Source organism: Gamsiella multidivaricata (genome assembly GCF_025024155.1).
Source record: "Gamsiella multidivaricata strain RSA 2152 chromosome Unknown BC939scaffold_39, whole genome shotgun sequence".
NCBI lineage: Eukaryota > Fungi > Mortierellomycota > Mortierellomycetes > Mortierellales > Mortierellaceae > Gamsiella > Gamsiella multidivaricata.
In genome coordinates, this window is record NW_026251747.1 from 111,084 (window position 1) to 129,283 (window position 18,200).

Sequence of the window (18,200 nt, forward strand, 5' to 3'; positions counted from 1 at the left end):
TATCAGAACGTTTCATATCGTCGCATATCGGAAGCAATGTAGAATGCATTGTTGCGAAGATTTTTCCTTGTTCTAGTCTAGAGAGTAGTCTAGTCCGCTACCGCCGAAAATGGCATGACTTTCTCTGCTCCGAGATGGTACAACGAGAACGCCATCCAGAGTGAACTGTTTCCACTGAAGCGACCCCCGTCCTCCATCTGGAGCAGTAGAGGCGTATCCTTCTTACCCGCACACATCCTATCCCTCTCTTCCTCTTCGCTCTCTGAGCTGACATCCCAACGCGAGTCCTCCAGTTCCTCTTCGTCTTTGTTATCAAACGGCTGACAATCATTGGTTTTGCCGTCGATGCTCCTCAGCTTAGCAACGTACTTCAACGGTTCCGCATAACTCACCCGTCCATCCGCGAGACCACCCATGATCATCATAGGTGGATAAGGCTGGTTTCGGATACGATCATATGGCGAATATGCCTTCATCACCTCAAAGACCTCTCGGCTCTGCAGTGGCGAGCCCCATTCGTCCCACTCGTACTCCACCCAGGGAATATCAGGGTCCGCCATGTCGGCAATGACATCCATGAACGGTACCTGGGCGAGCACCACATTGACCATCTCGCGGACGATATTCTTCGATCCTGACTCCGGAACATCACCAATCTTTTCGCCAGGGGATAGAGAAGCAACCTCACCCCACCGATTGGCGATCCATCCAGATACGAGACCTCCTGCACTTCTTCCCTCCATTACAACACCTCCTTTCTCTACCATGCCCGAGTCCCGCAAGTACAGGAGGACATCCTCGACATCATAAAACGTGTTCAGCTTGTGCTCGGCCTTGCCGTCCGCGTACCACTCAGGCCCCATAATACCGTCGCCTCGAGGATGAATCTGAACAAACAATAGTCCGCGATGAAGTAGTGGCAAGACCACCAGCGGATCGAACGCTGGCGTCGTCATTTTACCGTACGCGCCATACGCTTCCACAAATGCAGCTCGTCTTGGAAACTGTCGCCCGTCCGGAAACGCACGGTAGACCAATGAGACTGGGATCAAGGTCTCCTTCTCCTGATCACCATTGTTGCAGTCGTCAGCTTGGCAAGTCCTGTTCCTCTTGGATCTGTGTCTTGAGGGAACCATGATCCGTTCCTCCTTGAACTTTGCCATTTCCTTTTCCTGCTTCTCTCGTGGATCCATAACAGGCGATTCTAGACGAGAACTGAGAGGATCCATTTCTGTAATCGACTCCTGTTCCAGGTGAGAGCTCTGGCCATATCGCACACCTAGCGGGAAGGGCTCCTGACAAACCAGCCGCGTCGCGTTCCTCACCCTACCGTCATCGTCTCCACCAACTGTCGGTAAATGTGATACCGAATGCATATCGAACTCATAAACCGCCCACGGTCGAATAAACGAACTATTCGAGTACCGCAACTTTGTCGAATAGTAATCAATATACAGTCTCTGCCCCTTATTCCGAACGTTCTCCGGCATGACCGTCGCGATCTTGGAATCCCTATGGTACGGTCGAATCCTCTGCGCCTCCGAGAGTGGGATCTTTGGCTTCCTGCGACCAGGCCGCGGGGCCAAAAAGATCCGGATCTCCTGTAAACCACCGCGCCAGACCCACGCGACGAAGTGCTCCACAAAGACTTCGAGCCGTTCTAGGAATTCGTTCGGGTCGTGGGGGATTACGACTTCATATTCCCCTGTACATAAAAACGAGGGTCCAGCGTTTTCGGCCGATTGAAATCGATTAGAGCCCAGGGAATAGTAATTCACAGGGATCCGAATCACTTTGAAATTGGTAGCGCCGTCGTGGTTGGTGTGCAGGTAAAAGTATCCGGAATGGTGCTCGACCTTGTAGATGACATTTTCCATGGCCTTGTGGACGAGACTCCACCCTTTCTCTGGGCTGTCGATGCTGAGGAAGTAGGTGTGGCTGTTTGTCTGTCCCGAGCTCTATCATTCAGATCATCAAAAAGGCAACCTCAAGTTAGGGTCTGTTTTTTATGGTAGTATCTAGAGTCATTGACATACTGAATATAACGTCGGTTGCTTACCTCGATGAGAAGAAACCGTTGGTCGCTAGTGTACGAGACCGACAGTATGTTCCTCCCGTTTTTTTCCTGCATCACCATCTCGGGTTCGTACTTTGGCTTGTCCTTTCCTGCTTGTGTGTCAAGCTGGCTGTCATCCTCCTTGGGACCGTCGACCTTGACCCTCCAGACCTCGCGCGGCAAACCCTTCTTGTCCAGTCTCGTAAAGTACAAATAAAGAGATTCGTCCAACTTGACCCACCGCACGAATGAACCAGCATCCTTTATGGCAGCATTCTTGATCATCAATAAGTGTCCCTTATCCATCGCCTCAGCCTCCTTTGCAGTTTTGGCATCAGTGTCGGCAGATAAAGTCGCAATCTGAATATAATATCGTTCTCCACCAGAGACACCATATGTATAGGCCATATAGATATCCTTGTCTTCTGACTTTGCCATTCTGTGATATCCTAATCCTTCCATAAAAGCGCCATCGCGTCCCAAAATGGTTTCCTTGGGCTGGATCTCGACAGACCCTATCGTGAGCTGCTTCCCGTGCTTCTTACGGATCTGCTTCTTGGCAAGCCGATTCACATCCAGGACCAACTGGACCTCCGCAGAAGACACTGGGTCTGAAGAGCACCCTTTCGCGTCGAACGATGATCGATCCTCGTTACCATCCGCCTTCTTTTTAAAGGATGTACCGCTAAGGGCTGTCTGAGATTGGAGCGAATTCGCAAGAGTTGGCGGCGCGATACCGTGCGTGTTTCTCGATATGGGCCTTCGCTTGTAAACGCCATAATCGCCCACCGAGTCATCCAGCCAATACCGCCAAGAATCTAAATCCCAGAACTGTGTCCCCTCCAGGCGCTGTTTCTCATGCGGTTTCATGTGTTCAGAAACCTTGACCGAATCAACCGGTGGTGGTCTTGGTGACGACGGACCCGTCAGGATAGGCTGTCTTGCCATAGCGCTCCTGATCTGCGCCATTTCATGCTCCAGTTGCTTCTGCAGAGCCTTGGTGCCAGACTGCTCAACCCATGCGTTCGTGTACTCGGTTTCGGCCTTGATATACGTCTCTACGTCGGGGTCCTGATCGATGTAATGCATCCATCGATAGTTGTCGATGAGTGTTTCGTTGTGGAGGGTGAGTGGTCGAGGGATACGTTTGGCGGGGAGTGGAAGTTTGGGTTGGTCGCGATGCCCGGGTTTGCGGTGGTTGTTGATTAGTGCTGTGAAGGGCGATTCAGATTCGGGAGAGGAGGACTGATCGACAGAGGGCCTCCCGTTGGATGATGTGGATCTGGAAGAACCGGTCGTCGGCGCCGAGTCCGCAGATGAAGCTTTGGTAGAGTAATAAACAATTAAGACCGAGATAAAGTTGCTGAGCATTGTGCTAATCAAATCGAATTTGTACCAATAAAGAAATAGCCTGTTACCTTGTATATCCTTGGTTGTCATCGAAGGCCAAGTGGACCAAGAGAGCAGATTCAAGACAGCGACGCAAAAGAGGAGAATGAGCATCAAAACCAGAACATTGACCAGCCCCAGAAGTCGAAATAGACCCTTGTTATGATGCCTTGAATGGTAGGTATAAGGTGTTGTGTCAAGAAGGCCAGTATCGACTTGTTCCTTGCTCTCATGAGATGTGGGTAGCTGGAGTGGATGACAATAGAGTTGCGACCCATCACGCAAGTATTCTGCAACAAGCAAATGTAATGGGAAGAATCAGCTTCCAGAGCCTTTCCAGTTCCTTTCTCGTTATATTCGTGCGCCGTCCTCATATCGGTTTGCACACTGTCAACTAGTCTGTAAGTGCGAGACTTACCATGAGGCTGGCTGAAGTGCTCTTCGTCCTGGTCATCTAGTAGTGGCTGCTTTTCTGAGCACTCCTCTGCGCGCGTAGATGCGGCAGGATCGATGTGTACATCTTGCAGAGACTGAGTTGTGCGAAACTCAGCAGTGCTCTCAATTGGCCGTGGGCGCAGCAGCCAAAACCACCTCGTCCATTGGCTAGGGTCCACTTGCGACATTTGTCCGGTCAAAAAGGAATGCAAGGGATGCAAAGAAACAATGAATCGGCAAAGGGCTCCTGAGGGATGATTATGGGCGAATGAGGATAGGTCTTGGTGATGTGTTTTATGAAAGGGTGGTTCTAATGGGGTTTGCACTTTTTTGCAGAGGGTGTTCACTTTGGCATCCTTTTCGGTAGCAGTGCGGGGTAATATCATGTGATGAAAACTAAAAGTAGGCAACAGACGCCTGGGGGGATCTAGTCTAGCGTCAATAAAAAAATATAAAAAAAACCCCCTCCTATCCACAGGACGCCCTGCTTGTTCGATGCTGACCCTCTTACAAAGAGCGCGAAGAGAGAGGGAGAGAACAAGGATCTTCCAATTCTAGCACCAGAACTGGGCACCTCTCCATTATTGTTCGTCCACATTTGTAGAAATGTACCAAAAAAAATCCGACCCGCCAATCCATCATTGTGTCTGCATATGTGTTCGGAGGACTGGTATAGCAGTTCTTGACGCCCATGCAGAGCCAAAACCTTGTTACCATCATTCTTTCGTGAAGAGACCCGTTTCATCAAATACATCGAGACGGCCTGACACATGAAAACCACCACAATAATGTTTGGCGAGGACACACCCTACCGAAGACAAAAAGCCCTCAGGGCTGGTTCGCGGTCAAGATCGGATACAAAAAAATACGTGAAAAAGCGCGTCTGGCTCAGTCAATGGACCTGCCTTTGCCACAACAACAGCAACGACGAAACCGGCTATCTGACGCACTCCTCGTAGTCAATGAGTCGCGGCGAAAGGAAAGGTTTCCCAGAAAAAAACAGTCCACTCGTGGTCTTGCAAGGAGTTCCTTCAATGCGGGTAGATGCGAATGTTGCACATGCGCTCTGGAGGCTAAGATCTATGTGATGCCATCGAGGCTGTGCGCCGCCCAGACCAGATATACGCGTCGATCACAATGTCCCTTCAATGCAGTGCGAGCACCAAGTGCAAACCCATTCATTATATTGCTGACAAAGGCTTTTCTTGCTATTGCACATTTTCATCTTTTCATCGTTTGGTTCAATCCTCACACTTTATTTCATTTTCACGTTGACGTTTGCTGATTCTAAGGTGACTAAGGTGTGGGGTTCGAAGCGATACATACAAAGGAAAGTGGATTGGCTTGCCATCAGTCAGTCTTACTTGGGAAAGTAAAGACTGTGCAGGGTACACCGCGGGCAGGTTGCAAGCCATGGTACCCCAGAAAAAACCACAAGGGAAAAAAAGTTCGGCTTTTGACCTTCTTATTTTTTTGGGGGTGGGGAATTGTATTTTTCTTGTTCTTGTTCTTTTTTCTTTTTTTCTTTTCTTTTTTTCTTTTCTATTTTTTTTTCTTTTTTTCCTTTTTTCTTTTTTTTAGAGAGGTGTAATAAAGCAAGAGCAGAAGCAAGAACAGAAGCCGAGGCCTAAGCAAATGCCAGAGTCAGAGCAGTGATAGATGCGCAAGTCCAAGCAAAAGCAAAAGCAATAGCAAAGACAGATGGAGAAGCAAAAGCAGATGTCGAAGCCAAAGCAAAAGCAACGCCGGAGCAGAAGCAAAAGCAAAAGTCCAAACAAAAGCAAAAGCGAAAACAAAAGCCAGAGCGCAAGCAAGAGCAAAAGCGGAAGCTTAGGTAAATGCCAGAGTCGGAGCAGTGATAGATGCAAAAGTCCAAGCAAAAGCAAAAGCAAACGCAAAAGCAAAGGTAAACAAAGGAGGAGAAGGAAGGAGAGAGAGAGAGCTAGAAGCAATAGAGACAAGGGAGCGCTGGGTGAGTGAGTGGATGAGAGAGATACAAGAAGTGCAGATGAACGAGACTGAGGTGGACAAGTGTGGGAGAGAGCAGTGGGAGAGAGCAGTGAGGAAGAAGGGCAAGAGACAGCAGGAGTGAAGGACTGAGAGTGAAAGTGGGAGTAGCTGGAGCAGGGGTAAAGGTGGAAGAGGAGAAGGAGAAAGAAGAGCTTACCTTGGAGACCAGGAAGAAGACCGGGGAGAAGATGAGGAAGAAAGAGAGAAGAAAGGAGAGAGAAGAGAGTGAAAAAGAGGAGGGCTTTATATTCGGTCCTCGGTAGACACTCCCTCCTCGACAGACGGTACACGTCATCGCTGCTATCTGCAGCGAAGAGAGTGCCTCTTATCGGCATAGTCTTTTCGGGCCTTTCACATGAAAGAAAAAGAGATAGTGTCGATAGACAGCACGGAGACAGTGGACAGAAACAAGCAAGGAGAAAATGGTGGCAAAATATATCTGACCGGTGACCTATTGGGATATGAAATATACTTTGGTGGTAAGATAGCCTGGTCTTGGCAGCAAAGGAGCGAAGAGAGGGAGTGAGGATGAGAGGATGGAAGGATGTGAGGATGAGAGGATGAGAGGATGAGAGGATGAGAGGTCTCCTTTGATGAGCATGCAAGCATGGAATAGAAAGAAAGCAATAGACAGAAAAGACATGGCAAAAGTAGTGCCACCATAAGAGTGTCTCAGTCAGGACGTCTATCAAAGCAGCCAATGATGTAATGATGTACCTGGGAGTGTGGGAGGGATAAAGACACAGGAACAAGCAGCAAGGAAAAAGAACGAGTGAAACAAGGAAAAAGCGGCTACAGCGACGATGATCATATGGGTCACATACAGCAATACTATCCTCTTGCAGCAGTACGCGCGCAGATAATGGTTCCTAAAGACAGTATACCGTGAATATGTTGGACTCGGACCAAATTGTCTATTCCAACATAGCCACTGCTGGCTTCATCCTCTCCAGCTTTTTTCTTATTTCATCAAGTGCTCACATACGGCTGTGCTGCATCCACTCCTTAAGAAAATCAGCCTGCTACAGATAACACCACCAAGTGGGCACACGTCGTGGCTGCGGACAGCAGCACTGGGAGTGGCAGAAAGGGCTGTCACCAACGACACACGCGTCCCTCTCCAAGGATTGTCCATGTTTATGCGCATACTCTGCAGCACTTCATTTCTTCCATATTAGTCCATATTAGTCCATATTAGTATAACCACCACACGAGAAATCTGCAGTCGTGGTAAAAAATGGGCGCAGTCCATCTCCCTCCTAAATCTGAACTCAAACCTTGTTTTAGATGGCGACCTTCAGAAAAAACAGAGAAAGGGGATGATGCCGCTGACGATAGAAATCGCTGTCTCCGGTTTGCACCTACGCCCAGGACAAAGGAGTGTGGAAATAATATCGACATGACCGGCCGCAGACCTTTCCATGTGCTGTCACGTCCTCAAGATCCACATCCTCCGCTTCGTTTTTATCCACCCCAAAATCCATGAATGATATTTGTATAGGTCTTTATGGCAGCATGGCGCGCCTATTGGTCGATCATGGGCTTTTTAGCTCCTCCAAATTGAACTGGATCAAGGCGGCTGCCTAACGCCAGAATTGTGCCTACCTCGTCCATGATGGTGCACTTGATGCCATCAAGATCGTGCTCTGAAAGCAGCGAGAACCTTGGCCGTCCCAAGATCTGTGCGCTAGTCACGGCGATGTCAGCACTCCTATCCGCAGGACGCCTACCCAAGGAGGCAGCGCGTGTGTTGGGCGTATGGGTTAACTCAGCTCGTTCAACAACGCCCACAACTCGCATTCTGGAAACGGAGGTCGCCCGGCCCTGCAACATTATGAGCCGTAAGGCCATCACCGATCGCATTGCCACCGCTATCGTCACTATCGTCAACAGCGTCCTGATCCCCAAGATTCTGTATCGCAGCGCCATTCGATAGGACCCCTCACAGATACTGAGGGCAGGCAAGCGAGGCGTACTGCTGATGATGCTTTGCATGCGTACAATACCGCTGTCCGACTCAAGGGATATAGACAGCGACAGCGACGTGAAAAATATAATGGCATGGATGAGGACCAGAAGGTACATGAAATGGATTCGCAGCCGACCACCATTCAGGGTGCGGTAGCGCTCGCGTCCTTGGCTCCGCCAGCGCAAATGATCGATTTTCCATGGGTTGATATTGACCAGGAGATATGGCAAACGATCCGTAAGACGCGATGGAGAATCCCACCTGGGTTGGATGTAATTTTCTTTTATTCGGATGGGTCAGTGAAGAACCCTAGCTCGGCAACGGTCAGCCAATCGTTTGGTAGTGTCTATAGATGCGTCGACGGCTTGTTCCAAACGGCTATCTGTGGGACAACGACGAATTACGCATCATCCACCAAGGCAGAACTGGTGGGTCTGCTCGCGACAATTCTGTGCTGTCCCCAGGATCGCAACGCCATTATTCATATCGACAATAGAGTAGTGGTCCAACAGTTTGCGGCGTTAGTCAAGAATCGACATACAGCCACTCCACGACGGCGGTTGAGAGCAGCATATGTCGACTGGTGGGCCGTGATTTACGAGGCGTAGGTGCAGCAGGGCAGCAGAGTAGATGTTCAGTTGGTTAAAGGACGCAGCGGCGATACTGGAAATGAGGCCGCTGACGACCTGGGGGACAAGGCACACGACAGCGGGAGACGGCCATGGCAACTGAACGCACAGCATTTCACGAGCATGAAGACACACACGACCTTCTGCGGTCAGCCAGCGGAGGACGACATTCGCCAATCGATCAAGCACTAGTGACAAGGACAGAGAGAATATCCACGAGGAGGAGGGAGAGGGAGTAGGCAGTCAAGAAAACGTACGGCAGGCAGCACCACCCACCAGGCTCTGGACAACGACGGACATATATCACGGACTCGTACCAAAACCCCTGACAACGGATTGGGCGCTGCTCTTGAAGGCGTCGAAGAGTATCGCGGCTTACTTGGTTGGACGTTTTGCAGAACGAGTTGAGGCTTTTGCTCGAGAGGGGCTATGGAAGGTGCAATGTAGTGCCACAGTGGGATGGGAAAAGTCCGAGGGCATATGTGCGAGGATGAAAAAAGCCGGGGTTTAGGTAGGAGGTGAAGCCCAGGGCTTTTATCGGCCGGCTGACAGTCCAAGCCGAGGCTTGGACAATGCAGCCTGTGGCACGCCTGCACGTCTGGGGGGATCTGGCATCAATAAAGAAAAAAATCGGTGCGGACACGACATAATTCGCTGATCAGTCCTTTCAGGATACATTTCCTGTTGCCACGCGAACATTACTCTTCTTTCTTCATCCGTACTCTCTCCGTCCTTCTCTATCTTCTCCCCACCACAATGATACCTATATTCCTTATTTTAATGGCATGGCGATACCAATGAACAATGATCGTATTTCGCCACAGTTTCGAGCCCTACACATGGCCCATATTATTCATATCCCCGCCCGACTTGACAAAAAGTCTGGAGAACGTATCTTTCTCTGGAAGGATGTCCAGTGTGTAATGGTGGGGCTGTACTCTTCCTGACAGATGACGACTTTGAGAAGTAAGTCCAGTGTCAGTTGAAAAGAAAAGTGTAATTCATGAACAGCTGGTGGTTCTTATCGATGCTGCGCCTGACTTTGAGTGAGGCTGAAGTTCTGCTCAGGATTATAGATCTCAATGGTACGGCTCTTGCCAAGTTCGGCAATGCTGCAGTCCTGCAGAAGTTATATAAAAAGCTTGAAAAGAAAGCACCACTTGCAATAATAGAAGGCCTTTGACAACTTAACTAAGATACCCGCCAGCAATAAAAATAGATACCAAGATCATAATGTTCGATTTCATTTTTTATTATTACTATTATTGAGTTATGCAGAAAGAGATAGAGAGAGAGAGAGGGGAGGTGCTCAAGTCCTATGCCGTTGAAGTTTAGTTCGGGTCTTCTTGTCCGTATGCACTCGACGCTTCCTGCCATGATCCGTCTCATCTTCATCATACTCGTCCTCGTCCACAGCAGTCGCGTCGCGTGGCAGTCAATCCAAGTTCATACTGTCGTCGGGTGCGCCTGTTGACTTTTGCACATTGAAGACCAGTTCGCCGGTGGAATCCAGATCCACAAGCACATTCTGGTACTCTGTCAGCTCGCCCGTCAACAACAACCTCGATACTTTGGTCACGACCTGCTTCTCAAGATACCTCTTCAATGGACGACCACCATAGCGTGGGTCGAAAGCATCGTTGAGGACCTTCTGGATGGCGCCGTCCGTGATGTGGAGCGTGATGTTCTTGGACTCGAGTCGCTTGCCGATAACCGCGAGTTGGTTGCGCACAATCTTGTTCAGATTATCGGTTCCCAGAGGCGAGAAAATAATGAGATCGTCCAATCGGTTCAAAAACTCAGGGCGGAAGTGGGAGCGCACTTCTCGCATGACCAGTTCGCGGGCCTCATCCGTGATGCCACTGTTGCCGAGGTTCTGAAGGTGCATGTAGCCGACGTTCGAAGTCATAATGATAACAGTATTAGAGAAGTCGACCACGCGACCCTTGGAGTCTGTCAAGCGACCATCGTCCAGGACTTGAAGGAGGACGTTCAAGACCTTGACATCGGCCTTCTCAATCTCATCGAAGAGGACAACGCTGTAGGGTCGGCGACGAATGGCCTCAGTCAACTGACCGCCCTCGTCATGTCCAACATAACCGGGAGGAGCACCGATCAAACGAGCGACTGAGTGCGACTCCATGTACTCGGACATGTCGATACGGACCATCATGTTTTCGTCATCAAAGAGCTCTTGGGCGAGAGCTTTAGCCAGTTCTGTCTTACCGACACCAGTGGGTCCCAGGAACATGAAGGAGCCCAGTGGGGCGTGCTCCTTGGCCATACCAGCACGCGAACGAAGTACGGCCTCGGCAACAGCCTGGACAGCATCATATTGACCGACGACGCGCTCGCTCAAGCGATCACCCAACTGCAACAGACGCTCGATCTGGGACTTGTTCAATCTCTGGACAGGGATACCGGTCCAGCGGGAGACGACCTCAGTGATCTGTTCGGGTCCGACAACCTCGGTCACCAAATCACCGCCTTCCATCTTGGTTCCACTCGCGGCAGCCAACATCTGCTCGGCATCCTGTCTAGCCCTCTCCGCGGTGACGGTGGCAATCTTCTTCTCCAGATCGGGAATGGCATAGTACCGGATATCGGCCGCCTTGGCGACATCGTAGCGGCGCTCGGCTTCATCAGCTTTGGTCCTGAGATCCTGCAGTTTCTGGTTCAAGTCGCGGACCTCGTTGATGCGACCCTTGTCAAGCTCATACTTGAGCTTCAGTGGCTTTAGTTCCTCGGAAATTTTAGACATTTCCTCGCGGACCTTGACAAGACGCTGCTGTGATGCTGGATCCTTCTCCTTGGCCAAGGCAGCGGCCTCGACCTCCAACTGTAGATGACGGCGTTCCAAGTGATCAATAATTTCGGGCTGTGAATCGAGCTGCACGCGAGTATTGGCGCAGGCCTCGTCCATCAAATCAATGGCTTTGTCGGGTAAGAAACGGTTTGTGATGTAACGATGGGCCAGCGTGGCTGCAGTGACCAATGCGGCATCGGCGACCTTGACACCATGGTGGACCTCGTAGCGCTCCTTGAGACCACGCAAGATACTAATCGTGTCTGTCAATGATGGTTCGCCAACATAGACCTGCTGGAAACGACGCTCAAAGGCAGGATCCTTCTCGACATGCTGGCGGTACTCATCCAATGTCGTAGCACCAATGCATCGAAGTTCGCCACGGGCAAGCATGGGCTTAAGCAAATTGGCGGCATCCATGGCGCCGTCGCCCTTTCCTGCACCGAGGACCAGGTGGATCTCGTCGATGAAGAGAATGATGCCCTGCTCAGAATCCTTGATCTCCTTGAGGACAGCCTTAAGACGCTCCTCGAATTCTCCGCGATACTTGGCTCCGGCGATCAGTGCACCCATATCGAGGGAAAAGAGACGGCACTGCAGACTGACAGGGACATCCTTGCGGACGATACGCTGAGCAAGTCCTTCGACTACAGCAGTCTTTCCTACACCAGGTTCACTGTTGAGTGCGAAAAAAAAAATGAAAAATGAAGAAAGGGCTAGTGAGTAGAGTAGTCACAATACATAGTTCCGCATGCATGAACAAAAGAAAAAAAAAAGCGGTTTGAGAGAAGTATGCTTCGCCAGCTGTTTGATAACCTACCCAATCAAGACGGGATTGTTCTTTGTTCTTCTGGAGAGGACTCGAATCACTCGGCGGATCTCATCGTCTCGTCCAATGACAGGATCCAACTTGTCCTGCTCGGCTAACGCCACCATATCAATCGCATACTTTGACAGAGCCTCGTATCCGGCCTCAGCATTCTTGCTCTCGACTCTTCTGTTACCACGGGTCTGAGATATGGCATTCTCGAATGCAGTCTTGGAGATACCATTATCGGTAAAGGCCTTACAGCAGGTGGCATCGTCCATCAGGGCTAGGATAACATGATCGATTGAGATGTACGAGTCCTTCTGCTTTTTCTGGTGCTCCTGGGCCTTTCTGAGAACTTGGACGGCTTGAGGAGAGAATGAGACCTCGATGGGGGCGGGGTTCTGGGTGGGGAGTCGGACGAGAAGTTTCTTGAAGGCGCGTTCGATTTCCTCGGGGATACCGCCGGCTTTGTTGATGATGGACTTAAGGAGCGAGGAGCCAGGGCCTTCCTCAGTCTCGTCCAACATGGCGGCAGCAATGTGGATGGGGGTGATCTGAGAGTTTGAGAACTCGCGGGCCAGCTCCTGGGCCTTGCCGATTGTCTTCTCGGTCTTTTCTGTGAACTGGAAGTTATTCATGGTGACGATGTGGCTGTATCAGAGAGAAAGTGGTGTGAAATGGATATGGAGGTGAAGTGTATTAAGTGTGGGAAATGGGAGTGAGGATGTGAATAGGTGTATGTACAAGTGGATGTATGAGGCGTGTGTGTGAGAGTGTGGGTTGTAAAGGAAGAAGAGGAGAGAAGTACGCGAAGATGCGGTTTGCTTTTATGTGAAATATGTGAAAATGATTTCATACGACCATCCAATGCCGTTGTTCCCAATGCAGAGTGAAATTGTGACCGGCGGAAGATTCTCGATCCTGCCACAGTGTTCACGCACCTTCCCGATTTGGAACAACTCCCGCTCCCACTGCCAAATAAGCAATTCTGTCATCGTCAACCGCCGCCAACACCACCCCACAGACGGGCCCATGCTCACCCTCTGCACCAAAGCAGACGTCAATTGCTTCCAAACGTGTTCATTGTCCCGATATGTAATTAGCAGCCCTTCCCCCATCCTACCCTCCCTGCTCCACCCCACCCCCCCCCTGCTCCACCCTTCCTCACCCTTCCATATTTCTTCTTCTTCCGAAACATGGATGTATCTCTTCCCTTGGCATAAACCGGCTCACACTCCAGAAACCGCTCCCACCTATTGATGTGAACCCACTTTTTCCATTTTTCCATCTTTTCATACATATCGTATCGTATCGCATCGTATCGCATCATGTCATATCGTATTGTACAAAGCATCATTTATTAGAGAGGCTATTTCTCACGACCTCTTCTTCAATGCCTCGAATCGTCTTGTCAAGGCATCCAGATCAGGCAGACCATCATTACTATCTGCAGCCGCAGAAGGCGGTACATTATTACTGCTGATACTAGGTTGCTGCTGTATTGATGGAGTCACAGTCTTGGATCCCGTGGGGGCAATTGTGGGAGTTGTGGACTCTGACAAACTGGAAAGATCGTTCAGCAGATCCAATCGATCGACATCCATCTCCATAGTGGATTGGGTCTATGATATGGACATATGTTGGTTAGTGTTCACTCCATGTGCTGTATAGTTGCATGTTCCTACAAAGAATGCACTGTACCTTGGACGTTGGTTTATTCTTTTCAGGAAGACGAGGCCGCATCGGCTGTTCAATCGAGTGACTTATCGGGTCAATGAATTCGCCATCCATGCTCTAATGAAAGAGGCAACAAATAAACAGAATGAGTTAGCGAACCATGTTGAGATACATCGACACCGTTCCACCATGTCCATGCGTAATAACGTACCCCAATGAGCTGGTGATCCATCTCGGGGTCCGCTGTCCAGGAAACCTTGAACGCCCTTGCAATCTCTTCCAGGTATCGGTTGACAAGATATGGATCCGGCGTCTGCACCTTGAGCTTTTGAATAATCTAGTCCATGAAATAAAAGTGCGCATCATGTAAGCAACTGCAACATGTGCACCTCAGCCAAAATTTCCTTATCGTCATCAACAAATGTTTTTTGAAGACTACTTACCCTGGGATTCACAGACTCGTCCTTGTTTTCCATGGCATTCGTGGCAAAATCGCGTCCAAATTTGGCTGTCAATTGATCCCTCACAAGTAGTAACTCTTTGACTTCTGAACGAGGCGCCGCATAGATGATCGTATTCACCGCCTCCGTGATCGCCGGGTCACAATTCCTGCAAGGTAATAATAATGTATGCACCAGAATAAAAAAGCGGAGCCTAAGTCAGTGTATGGCAACCTAGCTGACCAATAGCCTCATAGTGGCAACGCAGAACGATAATGTGACATACTTGAGCTGCTCCAGAAGACCGAACCGCGCCAACAACAATTCGCAGTAGAGTTCGATAATCTCCAACGCCTCAATACTGAAATCCTCGCGAATAACATGCTCCACCTATAGGTACAAGGAAGAAAAACGTTCATGGACGGTTAGTAAACTTGCTGAGCAAAAGTCCCGATGGTGCCCAAAGAGATAATTCTATACCCTGATACGCGCGCTCTCTTCCTTGCCAGCCTCGAGAAGTCGCGCAATCTCCTTGCGCTGTTGCTGGGCCAGCATATTCTTCTTATTCTGGAGCATTTGTAGCCGGTTCACGGACAGCTTCAGCTGCACCTTCGCGCGTGTCGGGTTGAACATTGTTGCTGCAAAAGTGTGAAGTGTAGAGGCGATGGTCGAATGAACTTTGCTGTTGAAGACCACCGAGGAGTGAATGAACGTGTGAAATGAATAAAGAGCGGGTCAGGGCGGCAGCACGTGAGGACAGGTCTACGTCACCCCGGGCGCGACCTACGCGCGCGTTCTGCGTGCCTTTTCTTTGCATGCATTCCTTCATTGCACCCTTCTTTCAACTTTCACCTTCGACCCCAGCGCAGCAAAACACTTCGACCTTCGCCTTCACCGCCACTACAACTACACAGACACTGACATAATGGAGCGACTTCAGCGCATGTTTCAGGCAGCACAGGGCATGGGTCCCGAGCCAGGACAGGACAACCCCACCGCCGACAACTCTGAAATGGTTTACATCTCCTCCCTCTCACTCTTGAAGGTAACCAAGGAGGCTGAAAACCTGCAGGATAATCATTGAATTGAAAGGCGGAAAGCCAAGGTCCTGAAGATACTAATACCAACACATTTTCTCCTTCTGCTTTTTTGAATCGCAACCTGAAAAAAGATGTTGAAGCACGGTAAGTTAATACATGGCTTCTTCTCCTTCAAGAGGCTCGATAATCCAGATCGCAGTAACCCTCAAGGTCCTAACAAATCGTATTATATCTTTACTTTGGGGAATAGGCCGTGCGGGTGTCCCAATGGAGGTCATGGGCTTAATGTTGGGTGAATTTGTCGACGACTACACCGTACGCGTCATTGACGTCTTTGCAATGCCCCAGAGTGGAACCGGTGTTTCTGTCGAGGCCGTCGATCCTGTCTTCCAGACAAAGATGTTGGATATGTTGAAACAGACTGGAAGGTAACAACTGAGTGCATCTTTTTCGTTTGCTTTATTTGTCAGGAAGGCTTCTTTTTAAGCCCAATTAATATCCTGATCATTCTACATGGATATTTGTCTAGACCCGAGATGGTTGTTGGCTGGTACCACTCACATCCTGGATTCGGATGCTGGCTTTCCAGTGTCGATGTCAACACACAGCAGGTACGGGACATATCTTCAGGACCATTATTTTCTGGCATCACCGTCGTACGGCAGTACTATCATTACCGGTCTTTAAAACGGAATCAAACGCTGACAATTCTACCTGGCCCATTACCAACCCATAGAGTTTCGAGCAATTGAACAGCAGGGCAGTGGCCGTAGTCGTTGATCCGATTCAGTCTGTCAAAGGAAAGGTCGTCATCGACGCCTTCCGCCTGATCAACCCCCAGACCGCCGCTGTCGGACACGAACCCCGTCAGACGACATCAAACATTGGACACCTGAACAAACCCAGTATCCAGGCCCTGATTCACGGACTGAACAGACACTATTATTCAATTGCGATCAACTACCGCAAGAACGAACTGGAACAAAAAATGTTGCTGAACCTCCACAAGAAGAACTGGACCTCCGGATTGACATTGACAAATTTCCATGAGCACACGGAAGAGAATGAGAAGGCTGTCAAGGTATGATCCGCATTACATATTCAAAAGGACCTCAACATTAGTGGAAACACCGTTTACTCATCTTCTGAACACGTTTTTGTTTTCTTATTACGAATATAGTCGATGTTGTCATTGGCAGAGGCATACAACAAGTCGGTTCAGGAAGAGTTTACGTTAACACCCGAACAACTTAAGACGCGCCATGTCGGAAAGGAGGATCCTAAGAGGCATCTCGAGAGCAATGTTGAGCAGGTCATGAGCAACAATATCGTTGTTGCCCTCGGCACCATGCTCGACTCTGTTAGCTTTTAAGATAGCTGGATAGGGAATTGCATTATGATAGGAGGAAGGAAGTGGCCGAACCTGTGCACAAGGAGAGAGCATGGTCAATGATGCTAATAAACTGATATATCAAGCAAAAAAAAAAAAAAAAAAAAAGCAAACAGGTTGTAAATGACGCTCTTTATGTGCATTCAAGGACACAGCAAACCGGTGAAAATAGAGTCATTTGAAGTCCTATGCAGCATCGATTTTTTTTTTTTTTTTTTTGCGTTTATTGAAGCCTTATATACCATGACAATTGCGGTCTTCGTTTTTATTTTGTTTTTTTCTAATTCTGCTCCAGCTATGCAAACATGCGAACATCAATCCCTCCCTCTCTTCTTCCTTAGGCAGTTGCAATAAAGGCCTAAACACAAATCCAAAAGACAGAAAGTTTACAGAAGCAGATCGTCAGTACCCTCTATCCTTCCTCGCAAACTCCTCTTGGATTCTTTCTCTCAACAAAAAAAAAAAAAAACACCCCTCCTTCAAAACGTGCAAACTTACATTCTGCGCCTTCTGAACCAGATCCTTGAACTCCTGAACCTCAGCCCAGCAATCCAACGATCTCTCCTGATTCTTCTTATAACACTGAACGAGGGCCTCCTGGGCCTTTGTGATCTCCTCCGGCAAGACCTTGATCTGTTTCGTGTGCGCTCCTTGCTTCTTGCCCAGGGTTTCCATCTCTTGCTCTGTCACGACCGCGTTCGCGTTAGTCGAGGATTTGTATCCAACGTGGGTCGTGTCAGCGGACGTAGACTTCTCGGCCTGGATCCGAGCTAATTCCGCCTGCACGCGTTGGCGGACTTGGGCCTCGATGTCCTGGGATGATCCCGCGGTGGGCTGCGCGCATGTGTGTGTGTTGGGGAGAGGAAGAAAGTGATGTTTGTTAAGTTGATGTTTGTTAAGTTGATGCATATATATATATATATATATATATATATATATATATTTGCATAGATCGGCGGGAGATAGGATAAGGAAGTGAATGGGAGAAGAACTGTGTGTGCACCAGGGAGGTATTTTTTACTAGTAGAATTTTTCGTACCTGAGATTGCTGGAGCTGGTTCACGAAGGCACTCGAGACCTAAAATAAAAACGCAAAACGGGAACGAACAAAAGGGCAAGAAAGCCTGTGATTAGATGAACAAACATCCTGCACACATCCTCATTCATTCTCCTGGTGTCGTCCACAGTATTCGTCCTCATCCTTCCCCCCTCACTCGATTGCCGTTCATTCATTGTCGCTGGCGTCCAGGTCCAGTCAAGCATACGATTGTCGATTGCTTAGCTCCCGATTCAAAAACCAACAAAGTCTGCGAATTACCCTGACAGGGATCGGGTTCTCCTCGTTAACAAAGACCATCGGCTGGTTGTCGCCCTTTGACTGTGAAGCTCCCATGGTGATGATTAGTCGAGTGGTATAAAAGAGTGGAGTGTAGCTGGTAGGTGCAGTCGTTTCCGAAGCAGATCTTCAATGCAAAAAGTGTGGGACGAGCTTCGCTTCTCACAGCCGTCCCGTTACCGTATTCTGTGACGTATTAATCTCAGGAACCA

At 49.2% G+C, this 18,200-nt stretch overlaps 5 protein-coding genes across 5 annotated transcripts; 1 reads left to right on the forward strand and 4 right to left on the reverse strand.

Annotated features, from left to right (window-relative positions):
- Positions 1-27: 27 nt before the first annotated feature.
- Positions 28-4,257, reverse strand: BC939DRAFT_182079 (uncharacterized protein). The gene is made up of 4 exons (XM_051550453.1): positions 3,864-4,257; positions 3,475-3,735; positions 2,060-3,378; positions 28-1,958 (listed from the first exon to the last, which is right to left on the reverse strand). Exons 1-4 carry the CDS (start codon positions 4,066-4,068, stop codon positions 90-92), a joined length of 3,654 nt encoding a protein of 1,217 aa, XP_051411422.1. The 5' UTR covers positions 4,069-4,257; the 3' UTR covers positions 28-89.
- A 5,462-nt stretch (positions 4,258-9,719) lies between these two features.
- On the reverse strand, positions 9,720-12,136 carry BC939DRAFT_453888 (P-loop containing nucleoside triphosphate hydrolase protein). Its single transcript, XM_051555995.1, has 2 exons — positions 12,115-12,136; positions 9,720-11,970 (listed from the first exon to the last, which is right to left on the reverse strand). Exon 2 carries the CDS (start codon positions 11,865-11,867, stop codon positions 9,924-9,926), a length of 1,944 nt encoding a protein of 647 aa, XP_051411423.1. The 5' UTR covers positions 11,868-11,970; positions 12,115-12,136; the 3' UTR covers positions 9,720-9,923.
- Positions 12,137-13,876: 1,740 nt separating this feature from the next.
- On the reverse strand, positions 13,877-14,855 carry BC939DRAFT_398035 (regulator of Vps4 activity in the MVB pathway-domain-containing protein; the record flags this gene model as incomplete). The annotated part of the gene is made up of 4 exons (XM_051552400.1): positions 13,877-14,119; positions 14,226-14,391; positions 14,509-14,612; positions 14,703-14,855. The coding sequence occupies 4 exons, from the start codon at positions 14,853-14,855 to the stop codon at positions 13,877-13,879; spliced, it is 666 nt and encodes a 221-aa protein (XP_051411424.1).
- A 180-nt stretch (positions 14,856-15,035) lies between these two features.
- On the forward strand, positions 15,036-16,739 carry BC939DRAFT_453893 (26S proteasome non-ATPase regulatory subunit 14). Its single transcript, XM_051555996.1, has 6 exons — positions 15,036-15,267; positions 15,394-15,406; positions 15,513-15,690; positions 15,792-15,873; positions 15,999-16,343; positions 16,443-16,739. Exons 1-6 carry the CDS (start codon positions 15,148-15,150, stop codon positions 16,632-16,634), a joined length of 930 nt encoding a protein of 309 aa, XP_051411425.1. The 5' UTR covers positions 15,036-15,147; the 3' UTR covers positions 16,635-16,739.
- A 129-nt stretch (positions 16,740-16,868) lies between these two features.
- Positions 16,869-18,173, reverse strand: BC939DRAFT_453897 (uncharacterized protein). The gene is made up of 4 exons (XM_051555997.1): positions 17,971-18,173; positions 17,692-17,730; positions 17,151-17,486; positions 16,869-17,010 (listed from the first exon to the last, which is right to left on the reverse strand). The coding sequence occupies exons 1-4, from the start codon at positions 18,043-18,045 to the stop codon at positions 16,990-16,992; spliced, it is 471 nt and encodes a 156-aa protein (XP_051411426.1). The 5' UTR covers positions 18,046-18,173; the 3' UTR covers positions 16,869-16,989.
- Between the last annotated feature and the right edge of the window lie 27 nt (positions 18,174-18,200).